The sequence below is a fragment of the Eucyclogobius newberryi genome, unplaced genomic scaffold (genome assembly GCF_026437365.1).
Source record: "Eucyclogobius newberryi isolate DKJ021-1_F unplaced genomic scaffold, fEucNew1.0.hap1 SCAF_7, whole genome shotgun sequence".
NCBI classification, from domain to species: Eukaryota; Metazoa; Chordata; class Actinopteri; order Gobiiformes; family Gobiidae; genus Eucyclogobius; species Eucyclogobius newberryi.
Genome location: NW_027316389.1, coordinates 23381973 through 23402279, shown reverse-complemented (window position 1 = coordinate 23402279; position 20307 = coordinate 23381973). Strand labels below are relative to the sequence as shown.

The window sequence follows — 20307 nt, the reverse complement described above, 5'->3', positions numbered from 1 at the left end:
GGAGGGACAGTCTGTGCCCATGAGACCGGAGACAATCTGACCGGACCAAAAGCACTTCATTTTTGTGTGTACATTTGTCCATTCCTTTGGACAGCAGTATTAGTTCCTGAAGAACAGGTTGCTCTACATTTTACTCTTCAGTCGCTGTTTGATGAATTCATTTGTAAAACAGATTACCGGTACCCTGTTTTAAAAAAATCAGTTTCCCTATGTTCTATCATTATTATCTACATGCGAGACACAAGCAGGGCCAATTTGAGCAAATTTGCTAACTTATGGCTCTTTAGCTTGAGGTTTTTGCCCGCAGGTACAAGGTATATTCAAATAAGTGCATGAGGCAGTAAAGGATAGTCACAACCTGAAAACAAATGTTAACAGTGGAAAAATATGTCGGAGTCTCACAGCGTCCGGTCTGTCTCAGAGCAACACAGACCACCACAGAAATGATTTTGCTGTTAAAAGATAGCGGTCTAGTACAGAAGGCAACGTAAGTGATTTATGTTATTAAAATGACACAGATAAAAAAAGCCCTGTGTTTCCTCAAAAGGGGGAAATGATCTGCATGAGCCAAATGTGTTTCTTTACCCCACACATGCTCAGTAGAGCAGCAGTGTGAGAAATCCAGAAATCAGGATACTGTGTTTACATGCCACAGTATTCTGGATACTTTCGTAATATCCCATTGAGAATAACTGGTTTCTGTTAACCAGGATACTGTCATAACCGGGTTATTGAAACTGGGATACTGTGTTAACATGGACACACGCAAAACCAGGATACTTAAAAAGTCTCCTATCATAATAGATTTATTAGAGTTACATTTATTCCTCATCTTGTTTTGTGCTTGGATGTAGTGCACTTTTTGTGTTTACCAAACAATACATTCATTTATTCAGTATTTTTTATCCCATAGCTTACTCTTTTGTATTGTTCACTATTCTATAATGTATCTGTACTTAAAGACAACACTGTCTTCAAGTGACAGTTATTGTTTCATTACAAGGCCCACATCTTTTAAATAAAATGGCATTTAGGCTACATGTTCTAAAGCATTTGATTACATGAAAAATAAATGAAGATAGCCAATGCTATTATCTAATTATGGGTGTAGTTCAGCCCTGCCCTCTCCTGACATACAGAAACACAGCCTTGTACAGCTCCCTGTCCTCTTCCCTCCCTCACTGTGGGGTGATATGTGGATCTTCAGCTCTGTGACAGTGCACCACTTCTGGGCTGTGCAGAGAGTGGAAATCTGGCTTCCTATTGGTCCAAAGTCAAGCGCTTCACCTTTCACTCAATGAGAGGCCACACCCCCTTTCACTTTTCTGTTACACTGAACTGTTTCCAATTGTGGACTTTGACAGTGCAGTGGTTTCAGGAAACTCTGATATAGTTAACCCAGCCAAAATCATGGACCCAATACTAGTAAGAAGAACTTTATACTTTTATACTGTTGTACTTGTTTGGTTTGTGCAGCTTTGTCATACTTTTCTGTTTCTCTTGCAGGTTGTGGTGGCAGTGTGTGTTCTTGTAGCAACAGTGCTGTTTTTCATTCTCCAAGTTTCTGGTGGTGAACAGAAGAACTCGCTGCCAGTCACTCTCCAGGATCCTACAGTGAAATATCCACTGCTCCTGGTTGACAAACAGGTGACATGTTAACAATACTAGTTACTACAGTATGAATGAATGAACTAACTCTGGGTATACTCTACTTAAAGCCCATTAGTTACCAAAATATTATACATGCATAATACATTATCAGTTTTATACTTAATAATATATATTTGCAATATTTATAACCTAAATCAACTGAGGGCAAAGTGTCATCCTCTCATATTGATTCTCATTTAAATGGGAAAAATATGACAAGACACAAATTATAGACACATTTACACAATCAAGAACAATAAATAAGAATTCTCTATTCTAAATGTGTGCAGTCAGAATCTTTACTCTTTGTGCGTGTGAGGATTATAATTGTACCTGTCTCTTTCTTGAACAGGAAATCAGCCATGATACAAAGAAGTTTCGCTTTAGCCTTCCTTCTGCTTCCCACATCCTTGGGCTGCCAGTCGGTACTGTATCAAACATCAAATATCTGTACAGTAATGTACACGTTATATATGAATATCGATTGATTCATGGGACATGCACTGATGTAATTAATTAAGTCTTCCATAGGCCAACACGTGTACCTGTCGGCAAAAGTCAATGGCACTCTTGTAGTGCGCGCTTACACCCCAGTGTCCAGTGATGAAGACCAGGGACACGTGGACCTTGTCGTGAAGGTATTGACCATTTTATAAAAGCACAGTCCACTAGTTGTAGTTTCTGTAAAATGTGGTGGAAATACATGACTAGCAGTTGTCTGCATCATTATATTTATATTTATTATCATTACTGAAATTGTGATTTCTCATATTACAGGTGTACTACAAAAATGTGCACCCGTCATTTCCAGAAGGAGGAAAAATGTCTCAGTATTTGGACCACATGGCCATCGGAGACAGCATGGATTTCAGAGGCCCCAGTGGTCTTCTGATCTACAAAGGCAATGGTAGGCTTTGTTTTACATGGTCAAGATGTCTGCGTTAAGAGCTTTTATCAGCGGCGTGCGGTCAGGGCAATCAAGGCAAGCAGTGATTGACCCTTCAAATCTAAAATGACCTTGGACACTTGGTTCTTCTCCAGCAGCTGCTCAGTCTGTGGCCATGTTCAGTGAAGTGAGCTTATTTAGTCCATTCAGCACTTATATCAGGTATGAGAGTTTAGCTCGGTGGGATACGTGAGTGCACTTTCACTTCTATGTTATCCACTTAATATTGATGGACACCCTGAGTCTGCTTACCCATCTATAAAAGCCACCACACACTACTGGATTTTTATCAGTGAAGCAGAGTTTTCTTGAACCTGTAAATTCCCTCAGTCATTTAGGCCGGTTCCTTAACAAGGGGAAGAATCTATATTGAAACTGTCCAGTAATATTGTGTAATATTGTGATTCTGTCTGATAATAATATGATAACTTTGTTGACATTTCTACATGTTCAAATAATGAATAACACTGAAGTGAAGTACTTTCTCCAGCAGATGGCACTATAATGCAGCCCAAACTTCTCTGCTTGTTTAGGAAACTTTTCCATCCGACCAGACAAGAAGTCAGAGCCTAAAATAAAGAAGTTTAAGCATGTGGCTATGATCGCTGGAGGAACAGGTGCACAACATTTTATATTCTGTCACTAAATGAAAGAACTTATTTGTTAAGATTTATTTTTTAATCGGTGCCATGCAGCCATGTCAATTTGAATTTTAGTGTTACAATTATTCTGAGAAGAAACATCACAATTGAATGATTATTCATAATTACTAACACAGGACAAAATAAAAGTGAAATCCTTTACATTTTAATGCATTATAATATAAACAGACACGTTAAAAGGACTATAAAATTAAGTGTACATTTTTGGAAGAAATTGAATTGAAAAAGTTTCAATAGTCATGCTTATTAGTACTTTTATTCATATGATTAGATTGTGTTGTGGATAATCAAATATCTTGACATCCTTGTTGCCACAGTTGATTAGTTTCTACAACTAGTCGAGTCTACAAAAGGCTTTAAAAACATGGCTTAACACAAATCTCTTGAATCCTGTCAGGGATCACTCCAATGCTGCAGTTGGTCCGCAGGATCACAGCAGATCCCTCAGACAATACCAAATGCTCACTCATATTTGCCAACCAGGTCAGTCATGTTCCAAGACATAAAATATACTTTCCTACAAGTGATTTGATTATATTTTATTTTATTTTGTCCTTTACAGGCAGAGAAGGATATCTTATTGAGGGAAGAGCTGGAGGAGGTAAAGGAGAACCATCCCGACCAGTTCAGCCTGTGGTACACACTGGACAAACCTCCACAGGGTAAACTGCTCCTTATCCTACACATAATGATACATTTGACTGGAAAGGTTTGCTGCATTTCTCAAATTTGTTCATCCCATTGTTAGACAGTAAGTTTGTGGCTAACTGGTAACTGTACTGTAATAGCACATTCCTCTGTCTAAAAACTGAACTTTACAGCGCAGTCTGGTCTGTAGAGCCAAACCAAAGACCAAAACAACAACTGTGAATCATGTCTATTAGTGGCAGATGTAGTCTTCTAGGTGTGTATATAGTTTATTTGAGTATTAAACCGATTCACATCCCTAACTATAACTAAGTTACAACAAATTTATAATCCAGACTAGAGTCATTTAAAACTGATACAACGTCAGCGGATCACTCTATGTGTGGCTCAATAATCTCTATACCTCTATAACCTGAATAATGAGCCTAAACTTAAGTTTCTATAGTGATACACAGACCTTTGTACATGTAGCTTATGGATAAAGAGGTGATACACGTGGAGCTGGTGCAGAGGATGGAGTTGCCAGTCTGAATCCATCTTAAGAATGGAAAAAGAGGAGAATGTTTAACATTTCAAACACTTTCCCAGATACAAAGACTTTAGCTTCAGGAAAATCCATGAGGCTGACATGATACCCACTTCATCCCACAAGGTGTTACTGACGCTTAGCTCTACACTCATGTCTTAGTTCACATAATCCTTCATGCAAACTCAAGTTAATGAGTGTGACAGAGTTACATAAACTGTCATTGGCAGCCATTATACCACCCTGAAGAGGCCCTTGATCCTTGCACAGTTTTTGCTCTTGTGTTCACAATGTCATTAATTAATTGCCTGTTTCTCTAAGACTACCAACTCACACCATAATCTTCCCCCCTAGACCCCTAGACTCAAAACTTAATTCCATTATTAGTGGTGTCAATAATAATAATAATAATCTGTCTTTGAATGTCACTTCTGTTATTTCTCACTCATCAGCACTAAGCTTCTCTCTGCTGAAGTAACTCCAGACAAAGCCATACATTCAATCATGTTTGAGTGACCCAGTATTGTCCTGCATGTTTAGGCTTAAGTGCCCATAACATTTCTGCTTTCACCTACCCCCTTTCTCCGCCCACTGCTCTGTACTTTCTTCTAAACAATAAATTCAGCCTCTGGGCCAAACAAGTAGGGTTTAAAGAAATCACATTCATTTTCATCTCTTTATGTTATAGTTTAATACTATATACCCCAAAATATGTCTTCTGTAAAGTTTTTGTAAAGCTTTAAGTGCCTTAAAACATTCATTTTCTTCATTTTGCATGAGCTGATTCTTCTTTCTGTGTGTTTTCCTCAGTCTGGAGCTACAGCTCAGGGTTTGTGACCGTGGACATGATTCAGGACCACCTGCCCGCTCCCTCCACTGATGTCCTGGTTGTGCTGTGTGGTCCTCCACCCATGATCCAGTGCGCGTGTTTGCCAAATCTGGACAAGCTGGGCCACAAAACTGACAATATATTTGCATACTGATTTGGCTGACAAAACAGCAGCTTACTTTGCATGTCTGTTTCTTATGTTACACTTGAGATTCATATTAATACGTCAAATACAGCATCAGAGAAGAACAACTTGATGCAACAACTTAATAAAATCTGTTTTGTAGTGACCAGTGTTTACATTTATCTTTTTTGTAGTGACCAGTGTTAACATTTATCTGTTTTGTGGTGACCAGTGTTAACATTTATCTGTTTTGTGGTGACCAGTGTTTACATTTATCTGTTTTGTAGTGACCAGTGTTAACATTTATCTGTTTTGTGGTGACCAGTGTTAACATTTATCTGTTTTGTGGTGACCAGTGTTTACATTTATCTGTTTTGTAGTGACCAGTGTTAACATTTATCTGTTTTGTGGTGACCAGTGTTAACATTTATCAGTTTTGTGGTGACCAGTGTTAACATTTATCTGTTTTGTGGTGACCAGTGTTAACATTTATCTGTTTTGTGGTGACCAGTGTTAACATTTATCTGTTTTGTAGTGACCAGTGTTAACATTTATCTGTTTTGTGGTGACCAGTGTTAACATTTATCTGTTTTGTGGTGACCAGTGTTAACATTTATCTGTTTTGTGGTGACCAGTGTTAACATTTATCTGTTTTGTAGTGACCAGTGTTAACATTTATCTGTTTTGTGGTGACCAGTGTTAACATTTATCAGTTTTGTGGTGACCAGTGTTAACATTTATCTGTTTTGTGGTGACCAGTGTTAACATTTATCTGTTTTGTGGTGACCAGTGTTAACATTTATCTGTTTTGTAGTGACCAGTGTTAACATTTATCTGTTTTGTGGTGACCAGTGTTAACATTTATCTGTTTTGTGGTGACCAGTGTTAACATTTATCTGTTTTGTGGTGACCAGTGTTAACATTTATCTGTTTTGTGGTGACCAGTGTTAACATTTATCTGTTTTGTAGTGACCAGTGTTAACATTTCCTACGCTCGCAAACGCATCCCCTGGAAGTGGGCGTGCCCGTCTTCACTCCAATATGTCGGCGTAGTGGGGAAACTTTCTGCTAAATTATTTACACAATTAAGCCATTTTTACCCAGTTTTTAAGGAATATGTTCTGGGAGCGTGTGAGAGACGCATCCAGCACTTTTCCTAAAGACTTATTTTGTTGCTTTGTTGCTTTATTTGCGTGTATTTGCGTCTCGCCGGTACATGGGACTTCAGCAGCAATCAGCCCAGAGAAATGTCTGATTTGGGGCTCAGGGCTGCAGCCAGATACTGTTTTACCTGTGCGATACTTCTACATCCAAGCAGTAGATTCAGATGGACACAACCTGACTGCATCTCCAGGTAATGTAGACAAGAAATAGCCTCAAAAACACAAAGAGCATCATCTTCTGTATTTGCTTAACCACTAATGTGACATACAGCAGCCTGTCCACTGTGATCATGTCAAGCCTTTGACATAGTTTGCTTTAAAGGATCAGCTGACAATCAGATGTTGTTTGGGGATTTAAAAGGTTTTTAATTCATTCATTTCTGCATAACATTCCCTTCTGTCCATCATCTGAAAAGGGAACTATCAACCTCCTCCTGGGCATGTAAAACATAAAACACTTATTGTCAGTCAAATCAATCCTTTAATAGATCCATGTTCCACATTGTTTTTACTTAATTACAAGCCCAGCCATCCTTCCTGTTCTCCACAGGGTTCAGAAACAGCTTCTCTCTTTACTGGGGATGCTAAGAGGTTGTTTTTATTTTGTAGGTAAAGATGCTTTTAATGTGAAAATAAGTTCCCTGGACCAAAAGGAGTACATTCGTATCCATGTGGCCCAACCCTTGGACAGAGGAGATGGTTCGTTCCTGGTCCGATACAGGCTTTATGGGACAGCATCTAAGGGCCTTAAGGTGCAGGTCCTGCACAGAGATGCTCCTGTCGCCAAGTCACCATACACTTTACAAGGTTTGCCTTCTCTTAAATACAAAAACAAGAACCTGAAAGAATATTTTAACACTGGAAGAATATCAAGGAATCATTTTAACATGAATCTTCAGCTTTAAAATGATACCATCCAAATAGAAATGCAGAAATATTGTTGTGAAATGACATCTATGAAGCATGTTTCTACTTCCAGGTTCAGTTTACCATGAGTACTGTGACTGCCCAGAGCCTGACGCTTCAGCCTGGCTGGAGGAGCTGCAGTGCCCCAAAAAGGAGCCTCAGATTCTGGCTGACTTTAAATCATTCCCTACAATAGACCTCCAACGCCTCAGACAGGAAGTCCCTAAAAGATTTTCTAACAGAGGTGGTCTCGTTCATTACACCATTATTAACAACCAGGTGTATCGACGCACTCAAGGGAAATATACCGACTTCAAGATGTTTTCCGATGAAATTCTGCTATCTTTAACCAGGAAGGTACTAGGCTTTATGGTAACCTCAGAGATGTATAATATGATTTAAATCTGCCTTGAAAGTGAAAAAGATTTTCTGTCATGTTTAGTTTTTACTATTTAAAAGTACGGGTAGGGAATACTTTTTAAAGTTGCATTTATTTTCCCAGGTGAAAATACCCGATGTGGAGTTTCACATAAATGTTGGTGACTGGCCTTTAGAAACAAAGAGTGCACACACGAGTCCCGGGCCTCTCCCCATCTTCTCCTGGTGTGGATCCACTGACACCAGAGACATCGTCCTGCCCACCTATGAGGTCACACACTCCACTCTGGAGACCATGAGAGGAGTGACCAACGACCTGCTGTCTGTCCAGGGTCATACCGGTACAGTCGGCCGTAGATAAAAGCACTGAAAACTATATTTAGGTTGGGCAGTTTGTTAAAGAAGACTTCAAATGTTTGTTTTTTTCTTTTCTTCTTGGTACTGCTCATACCCGGTTTACGGTCTGACTCTTTTGAATAATCACAGTAAATGCAGAGAAGTGGGTGGAGTTAGAGGGGTAGGTTCAAACTAATTTTCTGAGCACTCAAGCCTCAAATATGAGACAAAACTGAATTACTCAAATCTGCATGAATCAATCAAATTACAGCTCTGAGTGAGATAATGAAGGAAATCCATGGTTAAAGATATCATACATAATATGTCCCCTTTAACACAAAAGCACCATCCAGTCTTCAGGACATGCATTTAATTATTTTGTTATAGTAGTACAAATACACCATTATTTGATTTTTGCCATACATACATATATATACATACAGATAATGTATATATATTTTTTATAACCAAATGCATATTATTGACGGAACCGATTTCATCCTCTGTTCTATGTAATAAATGTTGGCCTTCTGTTTCAGGCCCTCCGTGGTTGAACAAAACCTCTAAAGCCTTTTTCCGAGGCCGGGACAGTCGAGAGGAGCGCCTGCAGCTGGCTGCCATGTCAAAGAAACACCCTGAGCTGTTGGACGCTGGCATCACAGGCTGGTTCTTCTTCAGAGACCGAGAGAAGGAAGTGGGCAAAGCTCCACTTGTGGGATTCTTTGACTTTTTCAAGGTAAATGTAGTAGTTTATAGTCTCTGTGCCAGCCCTAAGATCCACGAAATCTATTGATAAATATGTGGAGATGGACATCTGGAATAGGCCAAAACCTAGTAGCTGCATGCACCAGACCTTTTTAAGATCTACCAAGTGTTTTATGAAGGAAATGTTCATCATGATTCCTTGTTTCAGTACAAATACCAAGTAAACATAGATGGAACAGTGGCAGCATACCGTTTCCCGTACCTGATGCTGGGGGAAAGTCTTGTTCTGAAGCAGGATTCTCATTACTACGAGCACTTCTACATCCACCTTAAACCCGGGACTCACTACATCCCAGTGAAGAGGGACCTGTCCGACCTCCTGGACAAAATCCGGTGGGCCAAGGAGAACGATGCAGAGGTACAGAAGGTGGCCAGGACGGGACAGGAAGCGGCCAGAGAACTGCTCAAGCCCAGCAGACTCTACTGTTACTACTACAACGCACTGCTCATGTACTCACAAAGGCAGACGGGTCAACCACAACGCCACAAAGATATGGAGCATGTGCCTCAGCCCGATGACAACGCTGCCATTTGTACGTGCAAGAGGCCAACGCATGAGGAAAGACGCAGACTGAATGATGAACTGTGAAGCACAAACAAGTTTACATTCCACACATAGATTTGCTTTTACAGAAACAAATCCTGTCCAGTCTCTGTACGTTTGATATATTATGTCTGGCTATTACTATTCTATAATGTGTGTTGTTACTGTTTTTAAACCGAGATAATAAATACAGTAAATGAAGTATTATATGTTGTAATATTGTACGTTTTTTATTGAAATTCTACAACATTTTATAATTGAGTAGCTATTAATAACAAAAGCATTAGTAGTAGTACAACAAAATGGCTTAAACTTTAGCTCACGGTATACAAGTTATAATAAGTTATGCTTCTACTCCACAAATCGTTTCTCTTTTGTCATTCTTAGTGTTTTAGCACCTGCAGAGTCAGCGCTGCTCTTGGCATTAGCGGTTTGTAACAGCAGTGCACATACAAAGTTATCCTGATTCATCTGCCACAAATATAATCATCTATAAAGAAACAAAATGGTCCAGTTACTACACATTTTTTTTTTATACCTACTGCCACAAAAATCAGAGTGTGTCTTTTGAATGTGTCCCATGTCAAGCCTGAATAATTATGAGCGGAAAGTGACAAAATAATGTAAAAACTGTAAAGCACATTGGAATAGAGTCATGGATGTTTAGACCACAATCATGAAAATGGCAGTATTTTGAATTGTTAATATCTTTTGGAAGTGTTCAGACCAATAAGATCAAAAGCAAATATGGTGTACTTGGTATAATGCCAAACCCCACAGCAGTTTGAAACTTGGATGAGCTCATTTAAATCCTTATGTTGCTGGTTTAGCTAAATTTCATCAAAAGTGTGAGCGGATCATCATTTCTCTTTGTGACAATGGCCTGCATCATCCCTGTTGCCGTATGGAGGTACCTGGAGCCTTTAAAGAAATGCTCAATCAGATTTCTGTCTATCCTGTCACATTTTCCCATCGCTGCCTGAAAGTTGTTACTCAGAACCCCGTAGATGTTGTCTTTGTCATTCTTCCGGCCCATGAAGAGGAACAGGGCGTAACAGTCTTTCCCGATAGAGGCGCAGAAGTCCACCATTTTCTCACAGATGTTCTTGTCGCCCGCTGCCATCTGTGCCACTTCCATGGACTCGTCACACGTCTCCTCTGCGTTACTGCGGAGGTGGTTCCCCTCGCGCTCGGGCAGGTGCAGGACGTGGACTGCGATTTGAATGCGTGGGTTCTTGGTGGGTTTGTCCAGGACGGCCCAGACCCAGTCGGCCCCGAGCAGGATCTTCTGCCCTGGAGTCATCACTATGCAGTTAAATGTGTTTGTCAGGTCGAGTAAGACTGTCTCTGAGATGTAGGTCATTAGGAAGATCTGTTAGAGGAAAGCACAATTCTAAGGTTAGGTAGAGTATATTTAAGCTGTTTTCATTGCTTTGGGTTGTTTCTTTTGTTTGTGTCCTTTAGTGACCTCTACGGCACACACACACACACTCCACTTATGTTCCCAAATATAGAGCCGTACCTCAGTGAGCGTCTGTGCACTTGGGGAGAAGGTGTTTTCTGGATCCTTGAATGTGAGGTACTCCTGAGTGCGGGCCGCTGCCACAGAGACACAGTCGTTGAACAGGGGGATGAAGTCATTGGGTTTGGCGGTGGGGGGCCTCCTTAGGGTGGCAAAAATACTCTTCTGGGAGTGTGTCCTCTGGTCGTAGCATGCGCTCCTGGATGGGACAGTTTTGAAAGAAGAGGAGAAGAACTGGTCTGGTTTACTGCCCAATGTGCCCATGACGTGAGGTGGACAGGGACACAGGTGGACACAGGTCAGAGGCTTGTTTCTCTGATGTACTGCAAACATATACATACAGTGTTAGACACCAATTAGTGCACCTTTATTTAATTATTTCAGTTGATGCAGAAAAGTCTAATATAATAATTCCATTTGATCAGCTACTTTCACAATCTTTTATAACCCCTATGAACCTATACTCTAATATTGACTATTGTCTCAAATGTGAGTGAAGTCTGTAAAGGAGAATAAAGACAGATATTGCAGTCATTTCTCACTTCTTATGGTCTGAATGATTTGTATGTGTGTGTTTTTGTTGGTATAGAGATGTATGTGTATGTGTGAAAGTACTTACCAGGATGAGAGATGGACAGCCCCCTTTGTGAGTTCTAGTCCTGGTCTCTGGTCCCGGGCCCTGCTGAAATACACAGTGTGTTCTGCCGGAGCCGACTGTGGGTCCAACTGCACTACGACTTTGCGTAAAAGTGAGTTTTTCTATCCCAACATCCAGAAGAAGCCTCATGATGTATTCATGGGTGTGGTGCTTGAAAGTTCAAATACTTCAACTACAAATGTGTTTAAGTCAATAGAAGACTCATCTTACCTGTTGGGCCTAACTGTGGAAGCTTGAGGGCTTAAATGGTAAACAACACAACACTTTCACAACCATAAGCACTTTCAGTATTAATATACATTTAACATAGCATTAACTATCACTGTCTGTGGGCTCACTCGCCAGCTGTTGATAGCCATAAACCACAAACAAACAATAGCTATTTAATTATATAATTTTAACGTTTATCAGTGGATTTTAACACTGCATTTTTACAGTCACCATGTGTGTAAAATGGTCAACAAATATTAAAAACTGTCATATTTCAGCAGTGAACAATTACACCCAGTTTGGGGTTTGAGGAAACAGAAAACAAACAGGACAAGTCAGATAGTGTACAGTAGTTTACATCTGAGAGTTTGTATGAACTACATTATTACATTTCATTTCTGGGATAGTTGATGTAGCTGATATTTTGGATGTGAATGAAATGGTCTTGTTGCTGAAGCATTTATTTGAGCAGATTGCACGGTGAAGAATAGTCTTGCCTTATGTGACCTGTAAGCATTTGCATTAGTTGCCTTTTGGTTAGCAAGAAGCTTGACTGTAGATACAACTGTGAGTGACATATGGCATCAGACCGTGATACTTGATTAATAATAATAAATAACTGTCTGAATAGTATTTTTGAAAAAGATAGTCTGGACTGAACAGTTGCAGACTATTATTTCATTTTTTCTACAATGTTTATCCTGCAGTGTTCAGTTACACTTGTGCTCGTCACTTTTTGACTTTTATTGTAGCTTTATATATTTAGTTTCAATCTTATGATTTTGAGAACATTTTAAAATGTAAGGGAGATTTGAGAAGTTCTACCATGAACTCCATTAATTTCAATGACAGTTTTCCACTTCCAAGGCAACAGACATCATTTTTTTTATATTGTTTGGCCCGTAGGCATCATTAGACTGGAAAGTTTAGTGTGAATGGGATTTGAACTCACAACCCTGCGGCTGGCTGCACGTGGAGCCTGGCATAAGTTACTTTTCCATTGGTTCAAATGGGAGCAGCCAAAATGACTGCTCTGGGATTTCTCGTAGTTTAAAAACTCTGGGAGTTCTAGTGTTAAATGATTTAAATATTTGTCTCGTTGCCCTGTTTTGGTCGATCTTTTGAACATTTCAGATTTTGTTCCATCATTTAATGTTTTGTCCTTCCAATCGCATTAACTCAGATGTTACGTCCAGACAGTTCCTCTTGTAGTAATTTCCAAAAATACCTTTTTACCCTTTCTTGACATTGTTTTGGCTACTCTACCCACCTGATGACGTATAAGACTAAGGCTGGGGGGGAGGATAACAGTTTTAGTCCATTTGGAAGGCCTTTTTCATCGGCACCAGATTTCTGATAGGATCCACAGCTCAGGTACAGCTCAGGTAGACTGACTGTTCACTACCATGTGAGGGCGCCCATACTCACTCTGCAGGAACTGCAAGCAAAGCATGTTGGGAAAGCAAAGGTTAGAACGCAATCTGAGCAGCTGGGATCAGTAAAACAATCCTAAAACTGCATTTGAGTGGCTTGTGTTGTCAAACTGTGAATAGTTTTTCAACATCCTAATATCTCCCACAGCCTGATCAGAGTAAATACAATCTGTAAGATTTTGGCAATGGGCCTGGCATTAATAGTTGATTCTGTCAAGTGCAATAGAATTATTGTAGTAATCAGCCTCTGACTTGAATCTGACTGATTTGTTTGGTTTTAGTCTGCAGATAGTCTCTTCTAGTCTTAGTGCAGTGAGCTGAAGAAGACGCTCATTAGGCAGCAGCGGCTGTGAGGGGACTCACTGTGAAGATGCTGATGTTCTCAGAAGTCTCTATCTCTAACATGGATTCCTGTGAGGGCACCATCTGCAGCACACACAAACTGGTTATGCCATGAAACTGACACACAAGTAAATAGTCAATTCTACAATCAATTTGATTTAGCAATAACACAATTCCAGCAATGTTAACACTACAGTTTAAGAGAGGAGACTTTTCTCTTCAACATTTGTCATGGGAATAATGACAGGAATATGTTAGTTGACAATGTCAGATCCAAAGACATGTACATAGTTTGTTTTTATATGACATCTTTGTAGATATTTATTTAAAGGAATGGTATGTTGCTTGTACTCTTAATGTTTTTAAAAAAGTGTTGCCTTAACCTGCAGATAGAGGTCACATACAAGTTTGTCTCCTTCTCAGTTTATGCACAGGCCATGGCTCATGTTCAGCTCAGAACCTCAGGGATTCCAGGCTCACTGAGCTGCTGGTGCAGGCGCTGAGCTTTAGGTAGAGACCATCAGATCAGAGAGAGGACACAGAGGTTTAGACACACTGGCTTTAAATATTGAAACTGGCAACACAAATGAGACTCCAGATGAGGCTTCCAGTGTTTTGTAAAAAAGAATTGTTTTCAGAAAAGCAATATTTGATTTCAACATGTTTACGTCAAATCTGGAGACAGATTGTGGTGAGAGCACATTGCTTGTTAAATTTAAAATAAAAAACGTACATACTATTCTTTTCGAATAGAGGCCATCCGGCAATGTAGTCATATTATTGTCGTATCTATCTACTGCTCATTGATGTTACACTCTATGATAGAATGCACCACTATTAGAAGCAAACATTGCATACAAATACGATGATACAAAGATATCACTCTGCAGCATGCTCAACTGTGTTTTGAGGCAATTACAGCTAGGATTAAATACTTTGATTTACTTTGTAGTTGACATTTTTTATTAAAAGAAAACCTGCCATTTACACTTTCAGTGGATAAGAATTTTCATTACTATAAAAAATACTAATCCAGAATAAAATATGGAAAAATAACAATACAAAATATCACAGGTTAGTTTTCAACAAGCATTTGCTCAGCCATTGTAACACTATGGTATAAATATCTTTCTATTTATCATAAATAAATCCTTCTGTATTATGCAAATATTGCACAGATCCATCTCAACCAAAACACCATGATGGTGGTATCACAACTTAGAGAGGAAAACACAGGATATGCATGTTGATTTATGTAATATTTAGTCAAACGGACTCATTTTGTTATAAAACTAGTTTCACAATGTTTCATCACTACATGAGGTGAAGGAAGCCATGACAGTCCCGTTGGCAACTTCTGGGTTTCGTGATACCATTATCTCATCTTCTCGATAATCAGAGGGGATTTTCATAAACAGTGCACACTTAGCAGTGCATTTGGAGTATTTATTATACTATATTAGTTGCATTTTTACAAACAGATGTGTTGGCAATGCATGGCCCTCAGATCCATTCCTCTTCACTGTCTATGTGGAAATAGTCCTGAGATTAGCTCATGGCACAGGACGGGGAATAGCTGGGTTAGTCTGCTGCCTGCTGATAAAAGGCATCGTCTTCTGGACAGGATCAGCACAAGGCACGGCTTAAGGGCGTGATGGAGGGTGGAGTTAAAGGAATAGGAGGGAGGGGCCAAAGCAGGGCAGCTGTGACAGTTTGATGGTCCATGGTGTGGGTGGGCTGCTGTCACGGCGATGAGTCAAACATCCTGTCCTCCGGTCCCACCTGGTCTTGGGGGCGATCGTCCCGGTCCAGGATGGGGCTGAGACCTCTGAAGCCAGAGTACGGCCGCACCTGTGTCCCATTAGACAGAGACTGAGCTGAGGACGAATCCACGGGACAAACATAATCTGTGGCCTCCTCCTGGCGCCGCCTCCTCAGGTGAGCCAGGTTTGAGAAGCCCAGCTTCTTTGGCTAAAAACAAAACAGAATAGAGAATACTTTACACACTAGGTAATATCATTACAAATTGACTTGAGCACAAGGCACATTCTGAGCCTGTATTATGTGCTCCAAAGGATAAAACACAAACAAACATTTAACTTGATATTATCTATAAAATAGAGCATAACAACACGCTGTCCTGTAATGTAATAATATGAATGGATCACGTTACACAATGTAAATTTTTAACCTTTTATAAAACAACAAAAGATTTTTTAAAACAGTTTAGCAAGCCGTATGGAGCATTTTGGAAAATGTTTCCTATTCCCTCCCAGCTACTGGGTGTGAGTTGTGATATTTGTGCTCATAGAGATTTAGCTGGGGTGGCAACTAAGGGATTTAATGGTTCAGGATTACATTGACTTGACACTGCATGGATTTAGGTGTTTTCTGTGCACACAGGCTGGCCTGTTTCTCTTGATGCCTGTTTTTGTACCTTGACTTTAGCCGTGATGCTGAGTGGAGTGTAGCTGGGGGCCTCTGTGTACTCCCTCTTCTCCTGCTGAGCCTGTGGACCCACCAGGCTGTTGAAGTTAGTGTTTAGGTGGCGTCTCAGCAGGGTTTTCTGTGGCGGGATGTTCAGCAGCATGGCCAGTGAGTCCGAGCTAAAACGGGGCTCCAGCATCTGCACCAAATGCATTTTTTTGGTAATCTGGCCAACCAGGGATTGAAATACAAGCAAACCACTCAAATTCTAGCTGCTTATTATTTCTTACATGTTTATCTAAAAGGGTTAGACAATATTTATTCACATTTATTTTTAAATCTTTACTCACAATGAGGCCTCCATGTACACCGCTGCCCCGCAGGTTGGGTGCATACTCTGCTAAATCCACTGACCGGAGCCACTCCATGACTCTGTGATTGGACCATTGCACCACCTCACTGCATTGGCTCTGAAACAAAGTAATACAAAAAATACATTTATGTTTTTCCTATGTATTTTCTATTGCTCTAGTGCATGTCTTGAATCTTGGCACATCATGAATATAATGGATCTTACTGAATACCTCAGTGCTGGGCCTGCGCTTGAGGCAGTTTGGGTTAAACTTGTTGACATGCAGAACGTGGATGGCACACTTTATGCTGAGGTGGTGAAGCTGACTCGTCACTTTCAGGAATAAAAGGTCATTCTAACAAAAATACAATTTAGTCAAAACATATTTTACACAACATACAAAAGCTGATGTGTAAAATGAGGTTTTACCACTGTGAGGTACTGCAACATATGTCCATCTACTCTGGCTTCATTGAACTGGTCTTTGTACTGAGGGAGACCAATATCATCAAGCCAACCTTTGAAAACATATTCAAAAGATTTAAAATGGATGATGCATGTATAAAGTGAAGAGTAAAATAAATGTGTGTAGTACATACGTGTGACCCAGATGTAATCCAGATCTGAAGACTTTTCCTGTCTTTTGCCGCTAAATGACCTGATGGCTAACTGCAGCTTCTTCCTGTGAAGCGCATTCTTTATGCCAAGTTCCTAAAAATAAGTAATAATTGTATAATTGTATACAGCAATTGAGAAGCAATTCAAATGTACAAGTTGAGAGGCAGTGAAACACACATGTAAGCAAGGATCAACAATTAAACCCCCTTTTAAAAATTATACATTTCAAATAAATGATTATTATCATGATACAGTGAGATATACAATTATCATACATTAAGGTAATGCACTTTCTGGTATTCGCTCCATACCTTCTCGATTTCCTGTGAGCTGGCTGACAGTAGAGTTTGCCCATTGGAGCCCCAGTTTCGGGCTGAGCTGCTGTACTGACCCAGTCCAATGTCCTCCAGCCAATCGCACACTTGCTCCGCTGTCCACTTAGACAACGGTCCCCTCAACTCCCTTCAGGACAGAATAACACAACCACAAAATGAGCTTCTGGGGTTAAACTTTATTGAAGTTTGCATAAGTGGGATTTTTACCGTAAGTTTGTGGGTCGCGCTAAGCGTGGTCCTGCTGTGGCCCTATATCCCCCTCTCTTAAAGTCACCCAGGTCTGAGTTGTGCACCGGGACAGGGCTGCCTGATTGACTGCGTCGGATCCTGTAGGCACACAGACAGAAGAGCTGGTTCAGACACATTTTGACATGGTTTAATACTTCAGGGTAGATTTAATGGCTCTGCTCACACCTGAGATCACATGTCACTTCACATTTGCAACGGGAACTACATGAATCTGGTTAGACAAATACAAAAGAGCTCCTTCTCATGGTTTCTTCATTGATTCTGTCTGTGAAAAAAGGGTTGAAGCGTTTCCCAGACTCAGAGATCACTGAGAACATTTCTGATTTACCATTAAAGCACATATGACAGGATAAAGAGGTGGTCCCCAACCTTTTGTCTTGAACATTACTTTTTTTTCAGGGACTGGTAAAAACAAAGGCACAAAATGTATACAACCCTAACCCTTGTTTAAAAGAAAATAAAATGTTTTTAATCATGTTTGTAGTTTACAATTCTACTCTATTTGGAGAGTACATTTTAGAACAGGGGTGGGCAATTATTTTCCTTCGAGCAGAGGGCCGGCCCGCAATCATTGGTGTGAAAAAAAATATATAATACAAAATTAAATATCAAATTTATCACTATATATATATATATATATATATATATATATATATATATATATATATATATATATATATATATATATATATATATATATATATATATATATATCACTTTTCTGTCAAATATAGGCTATTGAATCTATTATTTAATTCATTTCATGTCATATTTATTAAGGATACAAGTGCAGACAGATGTTACAGATGGTTAAAAAATAGAAACTAAAATCTTTCTAGGGGCCGGATTAAAAAATGCCGAGGGCCACATCTTGCAATTGGGACCACAATTTTTTTAATTTTTTTTATATTACTTGGCATGCTTGGCGGGCCGGATCATAAAGACAAACGGGCCGTATGTGGCCCGCGGGCCGTAGGTTGCCCACCCCCATTTTAGAAGATATCGGTAATATTAGTGTATTTTTCCTCTGGGCACTGGATGGGTGAATGGAGAGCCAATTTCCCTAAAACATGGATGTTTTTTGAGTATTGATGGAGTCATTTTCCCCCCAATGCAGTTCTGCCAGGGCCTATTTCCTAAACCTGCCAAACCTTAGAAAAAATGCTGGTTGTTAACCCAAACCCAACATTCTTGAAAAATAATGCATTGTCAGAAATGAGCATTTGCAAGCACAGCAGTGTAGAACCAATGCAAAGTAGCTGTTGTGGCATAACTGTGGTAGGTGTAAAAAAAAGAAGGAAACGATGACACATAGATAGATTCTATTTTAGAACTCAGTGCTACTTCCTGAATTTTGTATTTTAATTTTTGAAAGAAAAAAAACCCTGCCACGATGAAGTAGAAAACATGAAAACCAGTCAAATGCACTTACAGTCACCAGAGCTACACTATTTCTTCTCTGTCCTGACACCTGCTTGTGGGATAATGGTGTCGAGGTTGCAAAACGTTACTGTATAATAATATACAATATACTACTACTAGACTTCATACAGTACAAAAGGAACAAGTAAAGATACATGTTATTGTCCTATTTGTCACAATAAGCTATATGGAGCTTGATTAGACTGATTCATATTTTTTAAAGTCAAATCTCTTTCAAAATCAAACCAAATAGCGTATGCAAGAACATATTCACGCTTCATAGTTCTGTCTCCATTACTCACTTCCCCCACAATTTCCTGATGCCCCGATGGGTCTTCCTGTTTTCTGGAGACACTGGAGACTGCTGTCCAGAGTCCACTCCTGAGGACAGAGGAGACTGGTCTGACAGCAGGCACTCGTCCATCTTATCTGAGCGTCCTGTCACAAGAATACAACAAAATGCACTTTTCGCCATATTGAAGAAGAAGAAGAAGAAATAAATGTATCTTAATGCCACCGAGCACTGCACAATATTTACATGATGTGCAATACCCACCAACATCATAAAGGTCGTGTTTTCCGGGGGATCCTGAATCGGAGTTAGTGAAGGGAGGAAGAGAGCAGAAGTGAGCATTAGTCACGCATTATTACCCCAGAGAAGAGCCGGAGAACATGGTAATATGTGTTCAATGAGTGCAGAGACATGCAAAAAGAGGAGAGCTAAAGGCATTGTGAGATGGGGACATGGCTTAGGATTAGTCACATAGAGAACACATTATAAAAGCTAAAACAGTAGATGCAGTATCATACCACTGGGTGATAGAAGTTGCATTTTGTGCTATATTGCTCTCTCATCATCATTTGTATCAGCAACATGTTATTTACTTTAAAAACTGAGGAAACTCTCTTGCTGGTCCCACTCTTTTGTGATTAGCCTCTGCTTCAAGCCTTGGCCAAGCAAAGTGCACATTTTTAGCAGCTTGAACATTCATACTACAGGAAGTGGAAAATCCCAGCTTTTGAAAGAAGACATTGACACTACACTCACCATCATCTCACAAGTAAGTGGGTGGCATTGAGTTGCCCCAAATCAACAGTATTTCAACCTTTTGTCAAGCCATTTAACTAGAAAACTGTAAACAAACCAAAGCAAATGATGTAATTAAGGTGAAATTATGTAAATTAAATTAGATGTAAAAGGTGTCATAACAGCTACAATCCTATTTTTCCATAAATTATAATTTTGGTACAATGTTGGTAAA

The 20307-nt window shown here is 39.7% G+C and overlaps 3 protein-coding genes across 3 annotated transcripts in view; 2 read left to right on the top strand and 1 right to left on the bottom strand.

Moving 5' to 3' along the window:
- Positions 1–1323: 1323 nt before the first annotated feature.
- cyb5r2 (cytochrome b5 reductase 2) lies at positions 1324–5502 on the top strand. Its single transcript, XM_072434880.1, has 9 exons — positions 1324–1425; positions 1507–1647; positions 2003–2075; positions 2182–2288; positions 2428–2557; positions 3130–3213; positions 3656–3741; positions 3821–3920; positions 5243–5502. The coding sequence occupies exons 1-9, from the start codon at positions 1411–1413 to the stop codon at positions 5413–5415; spliced, it is 909 nt and encodes a 302-aa protein (XP_072290981.1). The 5' UTR covers positions 1324–1410; the 3' UTR covers positions 5416–5502.
- An 882-nt stretch (positions 5503–6384) lies between these two features.
- Positions 6385–9560, top strand: poglut3 (protein O-glucosyltransferase 3). The gene is made up of 6 exons (XM_072435521.1): positions 6385–6739; positions 7158–7355; positions 7528–7811; positions 7957–8173; positions 8708–8904; positions 9082–9560. The coding sequence occupies exons 1-6, from the start codon at positions 6502–6504 to the stop codon at positions 9520–9522; spliced, it is 1575 nt and encodes a 524-aa protein (XP_072291622.1). The 5' UTR covers positions 6385–6501; the 3' UTR covers positions 9523–9560.
- Positions 9561–11228: 1668 nt separating this feature from the next.
- The window catches only part of ppfibp2b (PPFIA binding protein 2b), a 50690-nt gene continuing 41611 nt past the window's right edge, over positions 11229–20307 (bottom strand). Inside the window, exons 21-33 of the mRNA XM_072435974.1 lie at positions 19602–19634; positions 19348–19483; positions 17582–17701; positions 17351–17501; positions 17021–17132; positions 16851–16939; positions 16654–16776; positions 16420–16539; positions 16080–16268; positions 15425–15613; positions 13664–13726; positions 11619–11681; positions 11229–11322 (exon numbers count right to left, since the gene is read on the bottom strand). Coding sequence (XP_072292075.1) covers positions 11299–11322; positions 11619–11681; positions 13664–13726; positions 15425–15613; positions 16080–16268; positions 16420–16539; positions 16654–16776; positions 16851–16939; positions 17021–17132; positions 17351–17501; positions 17582–17701; positions 19348–19483; positions 19602–19634 — 1412 coding nt within the window. The 3' untranslated portion in view covers positions 11229–11298. The remainder of the gene's footprint in view (positions 11323–11618; positions 11682–13663; positions 13727–15424; positions 15614–16079; positions 16269–16419; positions 16540–16653; positions 16777–16850; positions 16940–17020; positions 17133–17350; positions 17502–17581; positions 17702–19347; positions 19484–19601; positions 19635–20307) is intronic.